At 39.8% G+C, this 24,435-nt stretch overlaps 1 protein-coding gene across 14 annotated transcripts in view; it reads right to left on the bottom strand.

Moving 5' to 3' along the window:
• LOC131109179 (microtubule-associated protein 4) overlaps nucleotides 1-24,435 on the bottom strand; it is a 95,037-nt gene that overhangs the window by 28,448 nt on the left and 42,154 nt on the right. For 7 of the 14 annotated variants that reach the window (XM_058060870.1, XM_058060872.1, XM_058060876.1 and 4 more), the window contains 4 exons: nucleotides 17,065-17,175; nucleotides 15,161-15,250; nucleotides 14,774-14,959; nucleotides 8,982-10,262 (listed from right to left, as the gene is read on the bottom strand). In XM_058060870.1, the coding sequence (XP_057916853.1) occupies nucleotides 8,982-10,262; nucleotides 14,774-14,959; nucleotides 15,161-15,250; nucleotides 17,065-17,175 (1,668 nt within the window). Of the gene's footprint in view, nucleotides 1-8,981; nucleotides 10,263-14,773; nucleotides 14,960-15,160; nucleotides 15,251-17,064; nucleotides 17,176-17,301; nucleotides 17,896-24,435 lie in introns of those variants that run through there. The other 7 variants (XM_058060875.1, XM_058060878.1, XM_058060880.1 and 4 more) reach the window with 5 other exon arrangements.

Raw genomic sequence — 24,435 nt, 5'->3', positions numbered from 1 at the left:
TATTATTATATTATTATTATATAAGTAATAATAAAAAAATACAAAATAAAAGTAAAGTAAAAAAATAACATTATTATTATAATATAATAATAATAATTATTATTATTATTACTTGATGAGTCGCTTGTTTGAACTGATTCCGCGAATTCTCAGGTTGTCACAGATTGTCATTTTGGTAATGGTAATGGTTTAATTTCATTTGAACATGCATCAGATTACAATTGAATGCATCACATAATCAGTTCACAGTTCCACATGTCCAAAAGGAGTAGGAAGAAGCAAAGCTTATTAAATCCTACCCCTCCATCTGCTACTTTCACAATCAGTAAAATTTGTTCACTTCCTGCTTTCCTAATATAATTTAAGTTTTTTTTAACTTTATTTTATTAATTTTTTATGAATTTAATTTTATAAATTTTATTTTTTTATTATTTTTTTTGTCACGTACCGAAGTACGAGGTGATAACATACTAGGTTAACTAGGTTAAATAAAAGGCAAATTAAGTAAAGAAACAAAAAAGTGAAGAAGCAAAGCTTATTAAATCCTACCCCTCCACCTGGTACTTTTACAGTAACTGCTACATTTGTTCACTTCCTGCTTTCCTAGTATAATTTAAGTTTTATTTTATTATTTGTTATTATTTTTAATATTTTAATTTAGTTTTACTTTATTTTATTAATTTTTAAAATAATTTTTTATTTTTTTTAATTAATTTTTCTGTCACGTACCCAAGTACGAGGTGATATGACCATACAAATCTGCATGGCGTTAAAGGTAGTCCATTACTGCAGCGACTATATTGGTTACATTGGAAAGATAACAAATCTATTGATTAATCAGGTTAAAAGTCCCTGTGTGTCGCATATTTTGCTCGATTTATTGTCCCAGCGGTTACTCGTCGACATTTAAGTTCTATGGTGCCAATACAAACATAAGCATTAGTCGACCAAACCAATGTGTTCACCCTGTCTGACCGGCTGGGTAAAGACACAAACACTGCGATTCTTATATAATCCACCAAATGTTGTGCCTAACCGTCCGTGTAGGCCACCGTGACGGGATATAAACAAGCACAACAACAGAGTCGCAAATCACGAGAGGAAATGAAATGTTTTATAACCCTCGTCCCTCTTTGAGACAAAGTGTCCTTCAAGATTCATTTTTGGATTACATATTGTACTGTAGCCATGTTTGCGCTTTTTGCTGTGATATATGGCAAAGGTGTGTCCAACTCAAGTCACATCCTTTTATGAAGCCAGGAAATAATAATAATAATAATAACAATATTAAATATCTTTGACAGGCAGGGATTTAATGTCACAAAGATCACAGGTGTGGAAGAAAACCACAGCTCCCACGGCACGTTTGATAGAGATACGGATGATGGAGCGAGTCTTTAGCGATGTCTATTTATAGCGTCTATCGTCTCATTTTCTTCACAGCCCAGTCACAACACCCCCTTCTTTGCCGCACATCCTTTGTTTCCACAGTGGACCCTTTTCCCATTAGTCGCCAAAACAACAGCCTCTTGTTGCCATGGTGACCGACTCCTTGTCAGTCTGCCTTTTCCAGCTGCGTGTTTGGTGGCGATGTTTGAGTTATTGTTACTGGAAAATTCCAGAGCTGACTGAGGAATCATAGATGTTGATACACGTACTGTTACACCCGCAAACGTAATAACTGCCCACAAACGTAATAAACCACAAACGTAATACAAATCTGCAGCTTTGAATGTAATAGTCCCGCAAATGTAATACATTTCCCACTAACGTAATAAAATTTGCCTACTGCAAACGTAATAAATATTACATTTGTAGGAAATTATTACATATGTGGGAAAGTGAAAATGTGTAAATAATAATAATAATAATAAACAATAACTTCCCACAAAAGTAATATGAGACAAAATAATGATCTTTGTGGTTGTTGTTGTTGTTTGTTATTTCTTCTTTTAATGAAGGAGAAGGTGTAGTAGATGTCATTTTGAGGACAACAACAAGATAACAAGATAATTATTTTTTTTTTCTTTTTTTGTGGAGAAAATATTATTCCAAGTAATTTTTGATTTGAATAAATTAAAGGAATTTTTCATTATTAAATTATAATTTATTTTAAATTTAAAGATAACATAATTGTGATAATTGCAATTGTTTTAATATAATTCATTCATTCATTCATTTTCTACCGCTTTTTCCTCACGAGGGTCGCGGGGGTGCTGGAGCCTATCCCAGCTGTCTTCGGGCGTAAGGCGGGGTACACCCTGGACTGGTCGCCAGCCAATCACAGGGCACATATAGACAAACAACCATTCACACTCACATTCATACCTATGGACAATTTGGAGTGGCCAATTAACCTAGCATGTTTTTGGAATGTGGGAGGAAACCGGAGTACCCGGAGAAAACCCACGCATGCACGGGGAGAACATGCAAACTCCACACAGAGATACCCGAGGGTGGGATTGAACCCTGGTCTCCTAGCTGTGAGGTCTGCGCGCTAACCCCTAGACCACCGTGCCGCCCGTTTTAATATAATAATAACTATTATTATGATATTATTATATTTTATTATTCCTTTTGATTATTTCTTCCCCATATATGCATCACATAATCAGTTCACAGTTCCACATGTCCAAAAGGAGTAGGAAGAAGCAAAGCTTATTAAATCCTACCCCTCCATCTGGTACTTTTACAATCAGTAAAATTTGTTCACTTCCTGCTTTCCTAATATAATTTATTTTTTTTAAAACTTTATTTTATTATTTTTTTTTACATTTTATTTTATAATTTTATTTTTTATAATTTTTTTTGTCACGTACCGAAGTACGAGGTGATAGCATACTAGGTTAACTAGGTTAATAGGTTAAATAAAAGGCAAATTAAGTAAAGAAACAAAAAAGGAAGAAGCAAAGCTTATTAAATCCTACCCCTCCATCTGGTACTTTACAATCAGTAACTGTTACATTTGTTCACTTCCTGCTTTCCTAATATAATTTAAGTTTTATTTTATTATTTATTATTATTATTTTTGATTATTTTAGTTTTATTTTATTTTTATTTACTGCTTTCTGAATGTAGTTTAAGTTTTCATCAGATAAAAAACTTTTGTTTCTACCTTTTCCCATTCTTTTAGTAATCAGCACTAGAACAGTGCTAAGTGGTCCTTTTTTCGGCTTAAAACTGCATCAAACATGCTCTCCTCTATTGTAGAGTTGCATCATCACCTCTTTGTGCCCAGGAAAAAAATGTATAAATACGTCTTTGGGATAAATATTTGACCACCAGTTGTGTTGCCCGTGCAGTTAAAATGTCTCGTTTCTACAGCAACAGTAATAATAATAATAATAAAGTATGTCTTCATGATAACAATCTTGCTCCTCCACCAGAGGCAATTCTTGTCTGTGTCTATTAAACGTAATTTTAGAACAACAGTTTGCCCTCGTGCTATACTTGATCTAGACAAGGGGTGTCAGACTTACGGCCAGTGGGCCAAAACCGGTTCGCTCGGGGGGTTCAGTATAACCCACTGGATAAATTTAAAAGTGAAAGAAAAGCATAAAAGACAGTAAGTATACATTTTTATGAAAAGCTTCAGTGGGACCGATTTGAGTTGACATGGCTTGGACTGGCTGACTCACGATGACATAAGCATTTGTCCAGCTAACGAAGCTAACAATTGATGTCAACTGAAGCGGACACTTTTGGACCAGGTTTTGATGAATTGGTCAACATAGACAGGTTATCGACTTAAGTGTGTTCCACTGAATCTTAAACTAATACTACTAATACTAATACTTCTCTGTAATAAAACCAATGGTAAATGGACGTATTGTTATTTATCGGCTTGACATCTAATTAGACTACGTGGCCCCTCAACTGAAATGACTTTGACACCACTGATCTTGAAGCAGCTCATTCTGTAGATCCAGTAATCTCCGATCCATGAGGAAATCAAGTTAACAAGGCAAACTACAAAATGGCAAATGAGTATGTTCAGAATCAACTGTGTCGTTTGTCTTTGTTACGCGGTTCCGAATTGTCTTCTTCAGAGAAGTCTTGGTTAAACATCCTCGCTCAGCCTGTCTTAAGCACAAATGTTGCTCAGTCCACAAAAAGTTATTCTTTAATATATGTAATACAGAAATCCCTTGTTTGCCAAAGTATGTTATTTCCTTACAAAGCGACTGTAAAGGGAATTTACGTGAAGTACGATTCTTCATTTATAAATGGAATATTTTACCTTCAAAAGTAGTGACTTTAATGAGTGAAGTGGATGCTAATGTTGTGTTTTGAAGTCTTACGGAGCGATCGTGTTTTGATCTCACAAATCTTAAGTAAGTTTGATCAAGTGTAGAATTACTACAGCGTCTGCTTGGACTGCAGTCGCTGTTGAACTCTAATAAAAAAAAGACTCACTCATAGGAGTTAACGAGTGTCGCTGGGATCAGCGAGTGTAGGTAGGATTGCAAGGTTTACAGTGAAATTCTGGGCTGGTTTACTGTGTGTCTTTTGGTGTGTAAATATCCCATGTTACAACATGGTTTTGCGCTTGAAAATGTTTTATTAGGCAAAAACATTAAACTTCCTTAAATATGCATATTTATTGATGAATAATTGGCCATATTTCACCACAAAATAATATATTATTTATTAATTGATAAGTTTTAAAATACCGTGAATCCAAGAAATTTGAAGTGCAAAGTGGCAAAGAATTATTATATACATTTTAGGTAAAAAAAAAAAAACATGATGGGGCAAATAAATACAATAACTACAACAGATGGTTGAGAGATATACTTAAAAAAATATCAACCTGTATAGCAGAAATGTGCGGAGTGATGAACAAGTCTTTCAAAACACGCAGTAAAAAAAGTTTGAGGACGGTTACTCATCTATGTTAACTCGTTTACCAACTCACCCTGACCCATAAGAACTCATTCATTCATTCATTTTCTACTGCTTATCCTCACGAGGGTCGCGGGGGGTGCTGGAGCCTATCCCAGCTGTCTTCGGGCGAGGGGCGGGATACACCCTGGACTGGTGGCCAGCCAATCACAGGGCACATATAGACAAACAACCATTCACACTCACATTCATACCTATGGACAATCTGGAGTCGCCAATTAACCTAGCATGTTTTTGGAATGTGGGAGAACATACAAACTCTACAAAGAGATGGCAGAGGGTGGAATTGAACTCAGGTCTCCTAGCTGTGAGGTCTGCGTGCTAACCACTCGACCGCCGTGCAGCCTTTTTTTAATTAATAAATATATATAAAAATACATAATTAATCATCGAAAAGTTTTGTTAATTCAAAAAAATAAATACAAATACCTTAAAAAGTAGACTTAAAAAATAATATAACATTTTTAGTGTTATTTATATATTTATAAAAATTAAAAATATGTTTGTTTTTCTCATAATAATTGTATAAACATGGATTTTGTATGTATCCAGACAGAAGAGCACAATGGGAAAAAAAATATTTTGTCATGTGCCATGTCGCCAATTAACCTAGCATGTTTTTGGAATGTGGGAGGAAACCGGAGTACCCGGAGAAAACGCACGCATGCACGGGGAGAACATGCAAACTCCACACAGAGATAGCAGAGGGTGGAATTGAACCCTGGTCTCCTAGCAAAAGGAATCTAGTTTCCCATCACTATAGTACAGGAAGTTACCTCCCTCAGTTCAGCACCATGGACAGTGACCCTGCTTTGATTTTTGCATACAATCCTGGATCACATTAATGAGCCAAAAGCAAAGTTAAGATTTAAAATGGCTTGTGGTACTTAACAAGGACAGTAAAATACTTCCTTAATTCTACCAATTGCAGCCTTTGACTGTGTATTGGGACTGCAAAACAAAACAAACCACAACCTGAAGAACAATTGCTGGGGGACTTTCTTTCTAGAAAATGAATAGAAAGATAGTAATCCATCAAGTCCAAAGCATGGCACACTCTAGTCTTGTTATTGTGATCGCTCCCCCCCTCGAGCTAATGGATGATGCCAGCAAGCCTCGCTGGCGGCATCGGCTGTCAGCGGACAGAACCGGAACGGTGCAGCCAACTTGCCCTGGCAGGCGAGGCTCCCTGAGGGACGTCGAGAGCAAGTAGTGGACTGTCGTGTCGACGACAGCGAATCTAGGTTTTGTACAGCTCTAATGTACACGCCCATATTTGGATTACTATGAAATCCCAAGTATTAAATACATTAAAATAGAATGTAATGGATGCATGGATATGGCGGTGAATGAGATACTGCTAGTAAGGAACAATCTTCTGTTCTAAAATTATTTTCAGTCATCACGATGAGTTATAAATAGCTGAATGAAAACTGTTCATATTTGAAGTATCTTGGTGACTCTGCTCTGCCTGCGTGGAAGTCTATGTGATGTGACGGTTTCACATGCTAATCACCGGAATTGAACCCTTCCATCTTTCTTTTTAGTTTGACACCGCTCGTAGACCCTTATCTGAATTTATGTAACTGAACGTTGTTTCTTTTGTCAGCAATCTTTACTGCTTCCTCACTGAGTCCATCCATTGTTCCAGCCATGTTATGTAAGGCATAAATAGCTGTGTTAGTGACAAAGACCCACCCAGAGACACTGGCAATTACTTAAAGGACAGAACCAGCTGTGGTACACAAATGCACACATTGAAAGACACAATTCTACTGTGTAAATGTAAATCCTGATTTGGTAAATATCGGCGCTCCCTTACATACTGTATGTAACCCAAAAGCCTTTAGAAGTGTATCTTAGGCCCAAATACGTCTTCTTATTCTCTAAGAAGCTTAACAGCCATGTTCAGCAATGCTTTTTGACTGGTGAGGCCCGATTTAGTGCTTATTATTATAGTCCATTGGGAGGCAACGGCTAGGAGTCTTCAAAAGAAATGACCTTGCATCTTTATAGGTCATTCAGATAAACACTATAATAAACTATTTTGCTTTGAAGAAAAGGTAAACTCATTATTCTATTATTTTATTCAGTCTATATTAGACCCACTTGATGGGGGCGGGGGGTACAACACATATAGTGTTGAGTATTGTTCACATAGTATCTGATACTAGTGCCAGATTGGTACTTCACCATGCCCTAACCAGTACTTGTAATATCAATTTAAATACTAAAATAATATAAATACAATAATAACTACAGAGTAAATAAGGGTCTCTGTAAAATATAACAATATAATAGTCTGACTCCCAGTGTTATCTTACTCATCACACAGCAAAAGGTATAACATGTACCAATACGAGTTTGAAGTAAATAAAACAACACAAAGTTTTCCCGTAATGCTATTGCATCTGAGCAACGCATTCATTGGGGTGCTGCAATGACATCAGCCTCCCTCTTTTGCATCTTTATAGATCATTCAGATAAACACTAATGTTTCCACTGTAACACACAGCACATTTACTAGTTGTGGTCAATGAATTTAGGCTACACAGTTGCTTTAGTTAAGTTTTGTTATATACCATAATTTCGTATAAACAGCTACTTTTTTCGTAAACTTTGAACCCTGTGGCTTGTACAACGGTGTGGCTAATTTATGGTTAAATTTTAATATCAGAACTTCGACTAATTGTTTGAATACTGTGCCGGTGTACTCACAACAAGCATGTTAATCCACTGAAAACCCACAGGAATTAAATATCATTAAATATATACCAATATAACAATATAACAGTCTGACTCCCACTGTTATTTTACTCATCACACAGCAAAAGGTGTAACATTTACCAATACGAGTTTGAAATAAATAAAACAACACATAAAGTTCTCCTGTAATGCATTGCATCTGAGCAACGCATTCATTGGGGTGCTGCAATGACATCAGCCTCCCTCTTTTGCATCTTTATAGATCATTCAGATAAACACTATAATACACTATTTTGCTTTGAAGAAAAGGTAAACAAACATTCCATTATTTTAATCAGTCTATATTAGCCCATAAGACTCACTTGATGGGGGCGGGGGGTATAACACATATAGTGTTGAGTATCGTTCACATAGTATCTGATACTGGTGCCAAATTGGTACTTCACCACTTACTTGTAAACAGTCCCAGAATATCAATTTCTCCTTTAATGCATTGCATCTGAGCAACACATTCATTGGGGTGCTGCAATGACATCAGCCTCCCTCTTTTGTTCACACAAAATGCATTAAGCAATGATTGAGTAACACCCGACTGCAATTTCCAATGGGTTGGCAAGCTGAGACTGACTTATGCATGCCACAATATGCCATTTTATGATGCGGACACGTTTGTCTTATACACCGGAATTTACGGTACACTTCAAAATCAGAAACAACCGAATGGAATAATCGATAACCAGATATAACAAAATAAAGGGAGACTCACCTACAAGGCAGACGAGTCCATGGCAGCAGTTACAGGACATGCAAAGTAAAAGAGACACAAAAGTACATGAAAATTTGACATAAAAAAATTCAGTTAATCTAAAATTATGTATTTAAGTGTATAATATCACACCGGAAAAGACTATTTTTTTTTTTTATCAGTTGCAAAGAATCAGGCTGTGAGAGAAGACAAAGAGAGTTAATAGACACAGGAGAGAAGAAACAATGACATCCAAGCCCACAATAACAACAACACTGCAATGTATTAATGGTATCCACATCCACGGGACACCCAAAGGTTGCTTTGGTTGTGGAAATGACAGCTAAGTAGTGACACTGAGAGAGGGGGGAAAAAGTATGTTTCACTGGTTAGTAGCATCATACCTGGCATCAGAAACACGGTTAATTAGAAGAATTCCAATGCATTCCGCAGCCTTGAGTTAATTAGTCACACACAAACAGCCAAAAATCCTCTACCATGATTTTAGTTCATAAAAACATCAGCATGTATGAATGGTATCTAATGATATGATGCTTAGAAATATGACATAACGCTAAACTATGTCAGTTTAACACTATCAACTTATATCTCATCCACAACCAACCTTCCATGATGGGGGAAACCGCAGTTGGTTGTTCCATGGAATCGGCAAAACTGGGAAAGAAGGGCTTTGCTGCAGGATTAAGACCAGATCCTGGAATTCCAGGAGAGTTGACCGACGGGGAGGAAGATGGGCTGATACTTGGGAATTCTTGTGACACGGATGTGGGACTCTTAACGGGTGACTTGGATTCTTTCAGGTCATTTTTGTTGTCTTTGGTTTGGAATTGCTGGGCTGTGGTTTTCGGGGATCGCAACGGGGCCGGGCTCGGGGTGTCGAACGCTAGGCCTTGACTTGGAGCGCTCATGTCGCTGAAGTCGAACAGCTCGTTACTGCTGCTCATGTTCGAGTTGTTGAGGAGCCATGATGCATCTGAAGGTGATAGCGGCGGGGCGGATGCTAACACCGCACCGTCTTGGGAAAGGCTGGAGTTGGGTTGCGGAGAAAGGCTAAAAGCCGATGTATCCAAGTCGGGAGCTGCTTGAATCCCGCTGTCAACCACGTCAGCATTTCTGGTATCGATCAGCAGTTCGAATGATTCATCGGGACTCTGAGAGATGCCCAAAGATCCTTCAGGTCCAGAGCAGGTGGACGAGGGCATGGTGAACGGAGCTGCTGTGGCCTTCAGCTCGCTGTTCAGAACGAGTGGACTAATGGAAACGGTCTCCGGAGATAACAGATCATGGGATAGTGGAGCAGGGATCTGGTCTTCCTCTGTGAATATCTCCTTTTTCCAGGAAGTCTGGTTGGGTTCTGTGTCTGGGAATGACATGTCCATGCTCATCGGAGCTGGACTTCCAAGATCATTCATCACATCTTGTGTTATTTTCGAAGTAAATTGCTCAGGAGACACCTCCCACTCTTCCGGAATCTTCTTTCTGCTTTTCCCCTTCTTACTTCGCCCTCCACTTTTCCAAATTTGTTCCTCCCAGCCACCTTCTCCACTTTTTGGGTCAGTCCTCTGGTAGGGTATCTCCGCCGAGGCGATGTTGTCTCCCTGCGGTTGAACATCAAGGTGAACGCCACTTTCAAAGTGTTCATAACTTTCTTCTTTCTGTCTCCTTTTCTTCTTCTTCTTCTGTTTTCTGTCCGATTCCTCTCTGTCCCGTTCGTCACCTCCGGCGTAGGCGGGGCTTTCTCTGCTGGGCCAGGTATCTGTTGCGTCGTCACGGGTCATTGCGAGACTGTTAGCGTGGCGACTGATCACAGAGGTGACACTGGGGGTGAAAGGGAGGTCTGCCGAAAGGCATCCGCTCGGGTCCGGCCAGCAGTCACCTAAAGCACCTTGTTATGGGTGAAGAGGGAAGAGTTTAAAAGGTAGGGATTGTTAGCTTGAGGCTAGAATTGTGAGTAAGGATCGACCGATACATTGGCCGACCGATATATCAGGCCGATATTTGCGTTCTTTACTTGAATCGGTATTGGCCGATACGTGCGTGGGTTCGCCGATGTATTTTTCCACCGCATGATTTATAGACAGGCATCCGCCGGGCAGCTTTGTGTTGCCGGAAGACCCTGCAACGCACGCAGTCGTGGTACCCCTCCCCCTCTGAAAACCAGGAATGTTCATTCATTCATTCATTCATTTTCTATCGCTTTTCCTCACGAGGGTCGCGGGGGTGCTGGAGCCTATCCCAGCTGTCATCGGGCGAGAGGCGGGGTACACCCTGGACTGGTGGCCAGCCAATCACAGGGCACATATAGACAAACAACCATTCACACTCACATTCATACCTTTTTGGAGTCGCTAATTAACCTAGCATGTTTTTGGAATGGGCGGCACGGCGGTCGAGTGGTTAGCGCGCGTACCTCACAGCTAGGAGACTAGAGTTCAATTCCACCCTCAGCCATCTCTGTGTGGAGTTTGCATGTTCTCCCCGTGCATGTGTGGGTTTTCTCCGGGTACTCCGGTTTCCTCCCACATTCCAAAAACATGCTAGGTTAATTAGCGACTCCAAATTGTCCATAGGTATGAATGTGAGTGTGAATGGTTGTTTGTCTATATGTGCCCTGTGATTGGCTGGCGACCAGTCCAGGGTGTACCCCGCCTCTCGCCTGAAGACAGCTGGGATAGGCTCCAGCACCCCCTGCGACCCTCGTGAGGAAAAAGCGGTAGAAAATGAATGAATGAATGAATGAATGTTTTTGGAATGTGGGAGGAAACCGGAGTACCCGGAGAAAACCCACGCATGCACGGGGAGAACATGCTAACTCCACACAGAGATTGCCGAGGGTGGAATTGAACCCTGGTCTCCTAGCTGTGAGGTCTGCACACTAACCACTCGACCACCGTGCCACCCCAGGAATGTTCAGTGTTTACATTTCAATAAATATTTGTTTAAACTTGAGACCTGTAATATGTGTTATCATTGTCATTTTTTCATGTAAATTGAGTATCAGCCACAAATATCAGCCTAAGCAAAATCGGCCATCGGCTAAGGGTGATGGGAAAAAAATCGGTATCGGCCCAAAAAAACCAATATCGGTCGATCCCTAATTATGAGCACAAAAAAATGACTGATTCCAAATAGTATTACACTGCACATTATTTCATACACTATAAAGACATACAGTGCTGTGTTGATTTTCCATGTATGCAGAAAGGCAGTATCAGGATACGACCATAAAAACCAAGAGTGAAAGGATAAAGTGTCAAATAAACAATGTAGGTCTCACTTTGGCCCACTTTGTTCTAGTTTTAGTTCACACACATTCATTTTCCACAAGTAAGTGGGGCATCGGTAAGAACCTGCACTTGACAGAAGCTCTCTGGGGGTCTGGAAGACCTAAGAAAAAGCCTACAGAATTCTGCTGCCTTTGCACGATAATTAGGACGAGCTCAGAAATGGAGGAATAATGTTAGATGTTACAGTTTTGGTCATACAACTGTCAATTAAAAACAGACTAAGTACATTGTAGGGAGATTATTCCAATAATTCCAGTACCTCCATTACAAAAAATGTTCAATTTTTTTTTTCTGCTTCGAGGAATCGCTTACATCCTCAACGCGCGTTCGTCACTCACTTAAGACTTAAGAACCATTTTAGTTTTTCTTATAAATTTATTCATTCATTCATTTTCTACCGCTTATCCTCACAACGGTCGCGGGGGTGCTGGAGCCTATCCCAGCTGTCTTCAGTACACCCTGGACTGGTCGCCAGCCAATCACAGGGCACATATAGACAAACAACCATTCACACTCACATTCATACCTATGGACAATTTGGAGTCGCCAATTAACCTAGCATGTTTTTGGAATGTGGGAGGAAACCGGAGTACCCGGAAAAAAACCCACGCATGCACGGGGAGAACATGCAAACTCCACACCGAGATGGCCGAGAGTGGAATCGAACTCGGGTCCCTCAATGTCATTTCCTGTCCTCCTCCAACTCAGCTCCTTATGTGATGGAACACATTTACAGCAACACACACAAGCTTTACTTTCTGTTATTATGTTAACTATATTGGGTAATATGAATGAAAAGAGGCGGCACGGCGGTCTGGTGGTTAGTGCGCAGACCTCACAGCTAGGAGACCAGGGTTCGGTCCCCGCCCTCGGCCATCTCTGTGTGGAGTTTGCATGTTCTCCCCGTGCATGCGTGGGTTTTCTCCGGGTACTCCGGTTTCCTCCCACATTCCAAAAACATGCTAGGTTAATTGGCCACTCCAAATTGTCCATAGTGCGAGTGTGAATGGTTGTTTGTCTATATGTGCCCTGTGATTGGCTGGCGACCAGTCCAGGGTGTACCCCGCCTCTCGCCCGAAGACAGCTGGGATAGGCTCCAGCACCCCCCGCGACCCTCGTGAGGAAAAAGCGGTAGAAAATGAATGAATGAATGAATGAATGAAAAGGTGACTATAGGGGTGTTATTTCATGTCTAGAGGGCTCTAATGTAAAAAAAAATATGATGGTCTTATTAGAAAACATTCCATTTATCCTATCCTATTCACGGAAATTCCCTCATCACGATTGGGGCTGGAACCAATTAATCATGATTAACAAGGGATTATTGTAACTAAAAATTAATAATTATTATTAAAAATTAACTGGAGTACCCGGAGAAAACCCACGCATGCACAGGGAAAACATGCAAACTCCACACAGAGATGGTCGAGGGTGGAATTAAACGTGGGTTTCCTAGCTGTGAAGTCTCTGCGCTAACCACTCGATCACCGTGCAAGCCAGTAAATTTATTATAAGTAAAAAAAATATTTTTAAATTTCAGTAGAATATTCCCACCAATCCATCATTTTCTATGCAGCGGAGCTATGCTGGAGCCTATCCCAGCTGACTTGGGGCGAGAGGCAAGAAATTGAGAAATAATATTAGACCCGATTGTGACATTGGGCTGACTTTAAATGAACACGATGAGGAAAGCTATTACTAATAATCCCTTGTAATTACTAGTAAAGTACTAGTAAAACTAGTAATCCCTTGTTTATCGTGGTTAAGAGATTCCGGACCTGTTCGTGAAGTAGAATTCCTTATTTGTAAATCAAATATTTTCACAGAGCATCAACCTCTTTATAACCTTTTATATATATATTTTAACAGTATTAGAGTCCTCTAGACATGAAATAACACCCCTATAGTCACCTTTACGCTTGTATTAGCAAATATTGTTTTTTTTATTCTATCTTTTTGTTATTTTTTATGGTATGAATATGTCATTCTCATATTCTGACTTGATTATCATAATGGTCGAACATTTACCCAATTTTTTCTAAAACTGCAACTTAGTTTCTCAAAATAGCACAGCTTTAAACTACTGTTTCTCTTCATGTTATGACTTTATTCTCCCAATGTTTGTCTTTATTCTTATTTTTATTGCTCTTGGTTCCCATTTTTACTGTTTTTTTTTGTTTAATGAAGTTAACAATATGACACCATATGTCAACATAAACGGACCGGTTTGACAACTCAAGCTAGTCACATTTTAGTACTAAAAAAATAAACACGGCGGATCAGGACTTGATGAATGTGTTTTCAATTGTACAACAGGTAATAAGACATGCAATGCTATGCTAATGCTAAAATTCTAAATATAAACATTGTTGCTATCAGTTAATTCTTCTGGCTTTCCCAAGAATTTGTGACCAAACTTTAATTGACAGCATGAAGCATTCTCTTCTAATGATGTAAAAAATAAAAAAAATGTAAATGTATGTGCTAGGGTGCATTATGTAAATGAAATACACTAAACCAATCCAATGTAGGTCACTATATGCTAATCTATTGTAAAAAAAAATAGCTGTTATAGATGACAAAACAAATGAGTGAAAGTGGCCCCGGACCTGCATTTGGGCCACCCCTGTAAGTCGGGTACGAGATAAGAATCCAGCAAGTGTCGAGTCATTCCTGCAAGGTGACCTTCAAATCAAGTTTGAGGATAACAAGCGTGCAACGGTGCAGTGAGACAGCGACAAGCACAGAAAGCTCTCCAGTGTAGAATAAACACAAATACATAATCCGGCACGCAAACACATGGAGGCAGCACCGGCGGCCATTGCAAAGTTGGACACCCTATACATGACAGCATCAAATCAGAATGGACCTCAAGCTGCATGATTAAATCTGATCTGAGCTGGTGTGCGTGCGGGAGGAAGACGCTCTCCAAAAGAAGACAGACAGCTGATCTGCGTAATGCCTCCAGTGGAGTAAATCGCACATTTGTTTATGACGCATCGCATTGCAGAAATAGTCCTATTGGTTACAGCTCTTAATAAAATAGCGAAATAAAACATATTTCTAGCCAATCAAGCACCAGCAATGTGTGTCAATCCGCATGGGTTACCTGCTGATAGGTCCAGGGAGCTGCGAGGAGCTTGTGGTTCAGGCAGCATGGGGCTGTGGGGCATCTTAGGGGCGTCTGACCCCGGTGAGGGTTGCAGAGGGTCGGCGATACCTGGAGGCTTCGCTGCCTGGAGGGGTGTCGACCCAACCTCCATATTCACCCCTGGGCCTGCAGGCTGGGAGAAACCTGAGAAGGAAGACATTGATGATGTCGACAAGCGGACCAAATAAACGACAAATCTAGCGAAGGGACTGTGAATTCGGAATCGACTATATTTTCAACATGAGTCAAAAAAATCAAACAGCAATATGTTCACACTTACAGGAAGAAGCAGAGCTTATTTAATCCTACACCTTCATTTGCTTCTGATACACACTTATAAGATACCTGAGAATATTCCCAACGCCAGGCCTGAATGCATCATTTGGAGTGGGTCGGAAAGGGAGGTCAGAGGGTCAGAATAACCTGCCATGGAGGCTGACAGGAAATGGGGGAACATCAGGACGCAGTCATAGAAAAAAAGAGGAGGAAGGAAGAAGGGAAGAAAGAAGATGGAAGACATAGGACAAGTCAAAGGAACAAAAGGAAAGGACTTGACATGAATAATAGAAAACAAAAAAGGGAACGTAACAATGGAATCTTTCCTAATGACCTTTCCGAAAGCAATGGTATACATGGAAAAGAATGTTCCAATCGCATGTCAATAAACAACAGAAGAAGAAAAACACCACGAAGACAACTTTCCGTTTGAGCGGGTACAAGATACCTCAATCGGATTGGGGAAAGGAATATTCCACCCCTGTGAATCCGATTATATATTCATTCGGATTGGCACTTTTCTTTCGGAATGAGGTGTATACAAAGGTTACATTCTTTCCGTTTCAGCAAATAAACCGAATGGAATTAGAATATTTGGGTCCATGTAAACATGGCTAATGATGGGATACTCACACTAGATCAGTGCTTCTCAAGTAGTACTTCCCAAATATGGTAAGGTTGTGGGGGTGTATGATATACTATATACACTATATAGTACTTAAATTTCAAAGTTGGCAGGTGTGGTAAATCCTTCAATCCCAGCCATTTTTCCAAAAACACCCCCTTCAGTACTTAACTGATATTGACTGATTTTTCACGGCACACAGAATATTGTGTTCTAGGGCTTAGACTCCGTTTTTCATAAGGGAAAAAATAATTAACTTCTTGAGTTATCAGCAAAATAACATAGGTACGTTTCAGGAAAATATCAGCTCCCGACTAAATTGGAGACAACCAGGGAATTAATGTTTTTATTGTTGTATAAATGATGCAGGTGTCAGCAACTCACACAGTGGTTTGTACAGATATATATTACAGGTTCTCGATCGAATTTCTAATCGGAAGGTCAGTGAAAAAAAATGTTGTCCCCCTAAGTGGGACATGACAGAAAACAACCATTCATTCTTGTTATTTGCCACTTTCAATTGTCCAATTCAGGGAACCAAAAGCCCCGTCATGTGGGTGTGAAGTGGGCACAGAATGACTGGTCTAGTGTGAGTACACACTAAAACTGTCTACAGTCTTTACTTGATATACTGTCTTATGTTTGATGTGAGTACACCCATCATGTTTTTGCAAATATTTTATTATATTGTCACGGGACAATGAAGGAACTGAACAAATGTGTTTTTCCATTACGAGTCATGGCTAGCAACATAAACACAGAAGCAGAGCTTGGGGGAGAGCAGACAGTTTATCTGACTTACAGCCACACCCATATAAGGAAGTCCGCTCTTCTGTGACATCACAAAGGAACAGTTTTACCACGCCTTCTAAAACCGAGCCTTTTGAGCCATCCCAAACTTCTTTCTTTCATTTAACACGAGAATTCTAACATTCTAACTACATTTATAGGTCAGAAAAGTGGAAAAGCATAATAGGTCCCCTTTAATAGGTGTGAGTTGAATTATTGTGACGGGGCAGTGAATTCACAATAGCCACGTTTAAATGAGGAGTATTTGAGTTCAGCATCTTTACATCTTTTGCGCCATAGATATTTCAAAATAAATAGGGTTCTTCTTTTCTACATGTAGTTTATCCTTGGAGACATGCTGTTCATTGTGTGTGTGCATGCATGCATGCATTCGAGGAAATTGTTTTGATAGCAGAGAGCCTGTCGGCTTCCACAGTAGCTCAGCCCCAAGGACCAGCGGTCACGGCTCGGTCAGATTTAAACCAAAACGTATGGAAAATGTAAACAAAATGTGTGAATTTGTCTTTTTTTTAAATGAAAAGAAACTTTTCTTTCATACCGGATAAGAAGTCCGCCGCTAAGACCTGCTGCTGGTTGAGTTTGTGAGAATTCCTGTCTCCCTCGACCGGTTGCAACATTGATGTCTGCCCCCCTGTGGTTGGCTTACAAGCTGCAGTAACGACAGAACGGACAACACTTAAAACATTTCTAAATATACAATCAGGTTCAGTTGACCATTTATCCCAATACATGAACACATGGACCCCCCCTTCCCCCCAGCAATGCACACTCTCACCTGTATAAGGATCTCCCAGAGGATGTCCCCGTTCTATTGAACTGATATTCCCTACGAGCGGGTCAGTGCCTGTGTCTGAGTCTCCAGCGCTCAGCTGTCCGAGCTACTAACTCTTTGAACCCCCCAGTTGCACTCACACACATAAACAAGAGAGTGATTGCGGCCAGGGAGTCTGGGCTGGGTGTGACGTCCCGGGTCGTGGCCGCTAGTACCTCCCCCCTCCAGTACATGCCCTTCAATTCAACCGTACCCAGTCTCAATCCAGACGCAGGGCTCAGACCCCAGACTGGTCGAGTCCATGAGGTTATTTCGGGTTTAAAAATGTCAGGGGAGGATGATGCTTAGACGGGGGCAGACAATTCTACATGGCGAGGATTTTAAGAATGACAATCTGCAGAAAGCAATAGATGAGGGAGGAGGACAGAATAGAGAAGGAGGGAGGCGCCGACGGCAACCCTCTCCCAGCAGCATCCGCAGGATGACAGTGAGGCGAACAGACAGGATGCCAACCAAAGTCACAAACACTTCCATTAAACCACACATGCAAAGTAGCCATGAAAAGCATCTTATTGTCCGTCTCAACACAAAAGACGTAAAAGCCCACATTGGACACGGTCAGTGATTGATAGATGGTGCATGTGATCCTATAGTTTTACATCAACTGTATGTATGGGCCTTTGGAGAAACATATTTTTGGAATTGTTGAAGCGGAATTAAAGCAGGAGGCAGACGGATGCTGAGCTGTCTGACGTGCTGAGATCACGCTAAAGCCAAAATTTAAGGACATTCGTGGTACAAAATGTCTCACAAAGTGCCTTCACAGATGATCAGCATTGGGAATAACGGCGTAATAACTCAACGTAATAACAGAACGTAATAACCTAACATAATAACCGAACGTAATAACCGAACGTGGTTGCATGGTGGATGAGTGGTGAGCGCAAAGGCCTCACAGCTAGGAGACCCGAGTTCAATTCCACCCCCGGCTATCTGTTTGGAGAAATGTATGAATGTGAGTGTGAATGGTTGTTTGTCTATATGTGCCCTGTGATTGGCTGGCGACCAGTCCAGGGTGTACCCTGCCTCTCGCCCGAAGACAGCTGGGATAGGCTCCAGCACCCCCGCGGCCCTCGTGAGGATACGCGGTAGAAAATGAATGAATGAATAACTGACCGTAATAACTGAATTTCCATGAATAATGATTCTTTAGATATACATGAAATATATACATAGTTGAGCATAGAAAACCTGACCTTAAAAATATGTTTTAACATTATTAGAGACCTCTAGACATCTAGACCTCTAGACCCCTATATTCACATTTACAATCAAAAAACGAGACTAGTTTGTTACAATAAACAAATGGCCACAACAGTAGCCCATGTCATCATGAGGATAATAATGATGACTGTTATTGGTATTGTTATGTAATTATTGTGCCCATTGTGAGATAAATAATTATGAAGTAATAAAATCCTGTAATTGGCGATCAAGCCTGCTAAACTGTATTTTTATTTTAGTTCATTTAGAGCAGTTTTATGCTAGAAAATGCGTACCCTAATTTCAAAAGCTACTTTGAACCCTGTAGCTTGTACGGTGGTGTTGCTGTTTCATGTTTCAAGTGCTAATCTTGTGACATCTCCTTTACTTCAGAACTATGATTAATCATTAAAATACGGTACCGGGTAGAGGAAACGATACTTCCTTCTTTGGAAGGAGCCAATCACAAGCAGCTTCCAACCCATTGGAAATCACAGGAGGTCATTGAATTCAATATAACAGTCTTACAAAGAATGCTAAACTCATCACACAACAACTTAACACTCAAAATATATACAGAAAAATATACAAACAAGTACCTATATGAGTTTAGAATTAAAAAAAAAGATATTAACATTTTCACCCCTGCTTTTTGGATCATAAACCAATCCTGCTCCGCTATTTGAAACCAAGACCCACATAGCTACTATTGAATGTATTTCCATAACATAAGTATGCCATATCATAACCAAACAATGACTACAAATTGTCGGTTGCTTCTCAGGGACTGTTCATGTGTAGTAAAGTTATTATAGGGCAACAAATAATGCTAAACTCATCGCACAACAACTTAACACTCAAAATGTATACAGAAGAAATATACAAACAAGTACCTATATGAGTTTAGAATTTAAAAAAAAGATATTAACGTTTTCACCCCTGCTTTTTGGATCATAAACCCACCCTCTTCCTGCTCCGCTATTTGAAACCAAGCCCCACATAGCTACAATTGAATGTATTTCCATAACATAAGCATGCCATATCATAACCAAACAATGACTACAAATTGTCGGTCGCTTCTCAGTGACTGTTCTTGTGGAGTAAAGTTATTATAGGGCATCTTTGATTTGGCAATGCCCATTTGCTCTTAATAAATAAATACATTATAATACACCTGGAACCGTGTTGCTGTTTCATGGCTAAGTGCTAATCTTGTGACATCTCCTTTACTTCAGAACTATGATTAATCATTTAAATACGGTGCCGCTTGCGAGTCAGTGAGGAAAAGATAACGCCTTCTTTGGAAGGAGCCAATCACAAGCACACACAAGCTTGTCAACCCATTGGAAATCACAGGAGGTCATTCAATTCAATATAACAGTCTTACAAAGAATGCTAAAGTCATCACACAACAACTTAACACTCAAAATATATACAGAATAAAAACAAGCATTTTCAAACATTTTCACCCCTGTTTTTTGGATCATAAACCGATCCTCTTCCTGCTCTGCTATTTGAAGCCAAGCCCCACATAACTACCATTGAATGTATTTCCATAACCTAAGCATGCCATATCATTACCACACGACTACAAATTGATTTGGCAATGCCTTTTTGCTCTTGCTCATAAATACATTATAATGCACCTGGAACCATCACGTCCAATTATGCAAATTTGACTATTCGCCATTATGTCATCCAACCGGCAACCCATCCCCACCACAAATAGACCGCAGTCCTGCGGATGCCCTTTGGTTAGCTTTGCCAAAACAGTCTAATCTGGGATGAGCCAGCAGGAGAGTTGAATGTCCTCCAGTTGACCTCAGCCTCACACTGCTCTTCTGCCTCGGTCTTACCGCTGCGACAGACACTGCGCACCTTGTGTCACGGGGCTGCCACGGGCACGCTATGATGCTTCACTAAAGGGACAGATTGCAATTCCAAAGGACAATCGTGCGCTCTACTGTTGATCCCCTCGTCAGAATCACGTTGAATCAGCAGCTTTTTACGCTTACTGTGTCCATCATTACTGGCCGTTGTATGAAGTCATCCATGCCACATAGTACATACATATAGAAAACAGTCAATTGTTGTGTTCTCTTACCGTACCCGACCGAGACCTTAAAACCGAGTTAAGTACCGAACAATTATCACGAGTGCCTTTACATTCCTAGTTTTAGCTGAACCCAATGTCAAGAAGGAACACATCCCTCAGTAAAGCACTGACCTGCTTGGTTGGGAAGTCAAAGCTTGGCCTAATTGCGTTTAATCCGGCCAAATTTAGCTCAACCCTTTTGGAGCTGATCCTGTTAAGGCACATCTGGGTTTAATCACACAATGAAATACCACAAGAAATACCCAAGCAATCCAGGATAGGATCTATTTATGTGTCTGTGAATACTCTCAATATTACAGGTCGTTAAATCGATAATGGAACGGTCCAGACGTGATCGATACAATACCGTGGGAAAGCATTTTTTTTTTTAAATCGTATAACTACGTTCTCAATCAGAAATCACTCCACACTCTTTATTGCTCTCTGGTTCTACCATATCTTACTTACTGTGTGGAAATATGGGCTAATAACTATAAAACAATCTTCACTCATTAAATATCCTGCAAAAAAGGTCAGTAAGGATAATTCATAATGCCGCCTACAGAGAACATACTAACTCCTTATTTCTAAAATCACAAATACTTCAACTTGCTGATATAGTTCATCTTCAAACAGCTAAAATAATGCATAAGGCTAAAAATAACCAATTCCCTAAAAATGTCATCCAATACTTCTCTACAAGAGAGGAGAAATATGATCTCAGGGAAGAAGTACATTTGAAACACTTATATGCTAGGACTACGTTAAAAAGCCATAGCATTTCAGTATGTGGAATCAATCTATGGAATGGATTGAGTAAGGAACTCAAACAATGCACAACGATGAGACAATTCAAGAAACAATAGAAGCAGTTGATGTTTGCTAAATACAAGGATGAAGAGTCTTCAACCAATCATGAAGTGCTATATATATATCACTATATTGACAGTTACTATGGTACCCATTATGTCATTGTATGGTCATATCACCTCGTACTTCGGAACGGGGCTCGAAATAAATAAAAAAAAAAACACAAAAAAAACCCTAAACTATATTATGGAAAGCAGGAAGTGAACAAATGTAACAGTTAATGATTGTAAAAGTACCAGATGGACGGGTAGGATTTAATAAGCTTTGCTTCTTCCTACTCCTTTTGGACATGTGGAACTGTGAACTGATTATGTGTTGCATTCAATTGTAATCTGATGCATGTTCAACTGAAATAAAACCATTACCATAACCATACTTTTTAATATCGATACAGTATCGTGGAATGAAGTATCGATATTTTCTTACACCTCTAGAATTGGTATTGAACAGGTTAATGAGCTGCCTCTTTTTTTTGTTTTTTAGCTGTTTTTATATCTTTATAATGCACTAAAAAAAGAAAGACATAAATGGGTTGTCTGAGTTATTCTTTGTCTTTATGTGCGGATACTGTTGTGCTAAAGCTACCTGTAAGATGGGGGATGCTTCCTAACCTGGAAAAACACTGGCAACCTGCATGGAAGCTGTCTCAAGCGCCATGCCTGCTGGGATTAAATCTTGTCATATCTAATGTGTTTTCCTAAAAAGCAGAGAAAAGTGAGGGTGCCTTAAGCCCCACAACATCACAATCCACTGTTTTGAATTACATCACGCTTTATTCACCTCACCTCAGCGAGGTGCATTGACAGCATCCCAACAGTGTGTGTTATTGTGTGTGTGCCTTTCTGGTAGACAATCATGGTCGCATCTTAACTTCCACATCTCCCATGCCTGCAAATGCATGAAAAGATGCTAAACAGAAAACCAGCTTTGACACTACTCTTGACCGTCGTCTCCACCTCGATTTTTGTTAAGATTTTCTTCTCAGGATTAAGAAGCTGAGCAGCAGCAAAAGGATTTCCAATGGAAGTCATTTGGTTCTCTCAAATTTGCATTTTAAGCTGCCGTGGGTTTCAGAATTCTTCTGTCATGGATCTTTTTTTTTTTTTGTCCTCCTTTTAAGCTGATTTAACTTTCCCCGGTTGGTACTGTACAGTCTGTACCTGTCAATCAATGCAACAGATGAAGCAAACAAGTGCACACAAAATACAACTAAACACTTATTATGAATTATACCACCATCTTTTTTTATTTTCTGATTGGTGGTGTGTGTCATTAATTGAGGTGGGCTTGGAATCATGACAGACAAAAAGGTTGTGGACCTTCTCTTCTCTCCGTTGCCTTCAGGGATGCAAGAATTAAAACACTTCAACTCAACACTCATTGTAAACTACATGCCGTGAGTTCCAAACATGAGTGTGCATGGTGTGTTGAGTACAGACATGAATTAGTGTAAAACAAAGTGGAGGTTAACTTATTTTCCGCATCAGTATCTTTTGTGGTGTCTTAATGGGTTGCATGGGAATCTTTAAAGATACTTTTCTGTTTCAAATGGTAAATTTTTCCCCAAGTTCAAAACCTTACATAGGCACACATTGACTCACTCAAGTAAAACCCACAACTCCACTGGAGACAAAGTCAGTCAGTTGAAAAGTCGTTCCCTCCTGCCCTATCTGGAGGATTAAACCTTCTTTGTGAATGTCTGTGGTAGATTTCTCCTGAACTTTAACTTCAAGTTAAACATACAGGCCATGAGAAATATACAAAGACTTTAGACGACGGAGACAAAGTTGTAGGAATGAGAATTGGACAAATATTTAGGGAGGGAAATATGCCTGAAAAACTTGCATGCTTGACATCATGGGACTACGTCTTGTTTTTTCACCATTTTCCAGAATAAGAATTAGTATCAAGGCGGCTTGATAATCTAATTAAGAAAAATACCATTAAGTTCCGAGTTAAGTCAAATGTTGCTTATTTGAATAGCAAAAATAGTTGCAGATTAAATTGACTAATCAATTATTATTGCAGCTCCAACTCCAACCTTAAACCAAAGCCCAAAGCATGTTTACATTTTAAAAAAATAATTATTTGAATAGCAAAAATAGTTGCAGATTAAACTGATTAATCATTGATTCATACATTATTATTGCAGCTCCAACTCCAACCGTAAACCAAAGCCCAAAGGATGTTTACATTTTTAAAAAATAATTATTTGAATAGCAAAATAGTTGCAGATTAAATTGATTAATCAATTATTATTGCAGCTCCAACTCCAACCTTAAACCAAAGCCCAAAGGATGTTTACATTTTTTTTAAATAATAATTTGAATAGCAAAAATAGTTGCAGAATCAAGAGGTCGAAATTCTCTCCACAGGTTGGCTCGAAATAAGGTGAAGAAACTCGAAGTAGAACTCCTGCTCCTCTGCATTGAGAGGAGGCGTAGGAGGTGGATCGGTCATCCTTGGGGAGGTGTTCAGGGTCAACCGGTAAAAGGCCTCGGGGAAGACTCGGAGAGACTATGTCTCTCGACTGGCCTGGAAACGCCTCGGGATCTGTCGGAACGATCTGGTCAAAGTTCCCTGCACATTCCCAAACTCGGAAAAGTGGTAAAATTCATTTTAACTTGTCCTGTTTGTTGCTTTAATTTATTGATACTGAAGAAGCATTTCGGTTAAGGGAAACATGTTTTTCATGTCGACCAATCGGTTTATCTGAAATTCACCAAGGAGATGTCATCACCATAAGTTGCCAGTTCGCTTTATGGGTCTATCTTTATGAAGGTCTCATTGTTTCTGATGGAAATCATCAGTGTATCCCCAAACAATGGACCACCATAGAAAGCGGTGCTTTATTTTTGCAGTTTTTGCTTCTTGTCCGGTGACTTTTAGCAGTAGAGGAATGACGAATG

The sequence above is a fragment of the Doryrhamphus excisus genome, chromosome 21 (assembly GCF_030265055.1).
Source record: "Doryrhamphus excisus isolate RoL2022-K1 chromosome 21, RoL_Dexc_1.0, whole genome shotgun sequence".
NCBI lineage: Eukaryota > Metazoa > Chordata > Actinopteri > Syngnathiformes > Syngnathidae > Doryrhamphus > Doryrhamphus excisus.
The sequence above is the reverse complement of the archived record's forward strand: the minus strand, read 5'-3'. Positions and strand labels throughout refer to the sequence as shown.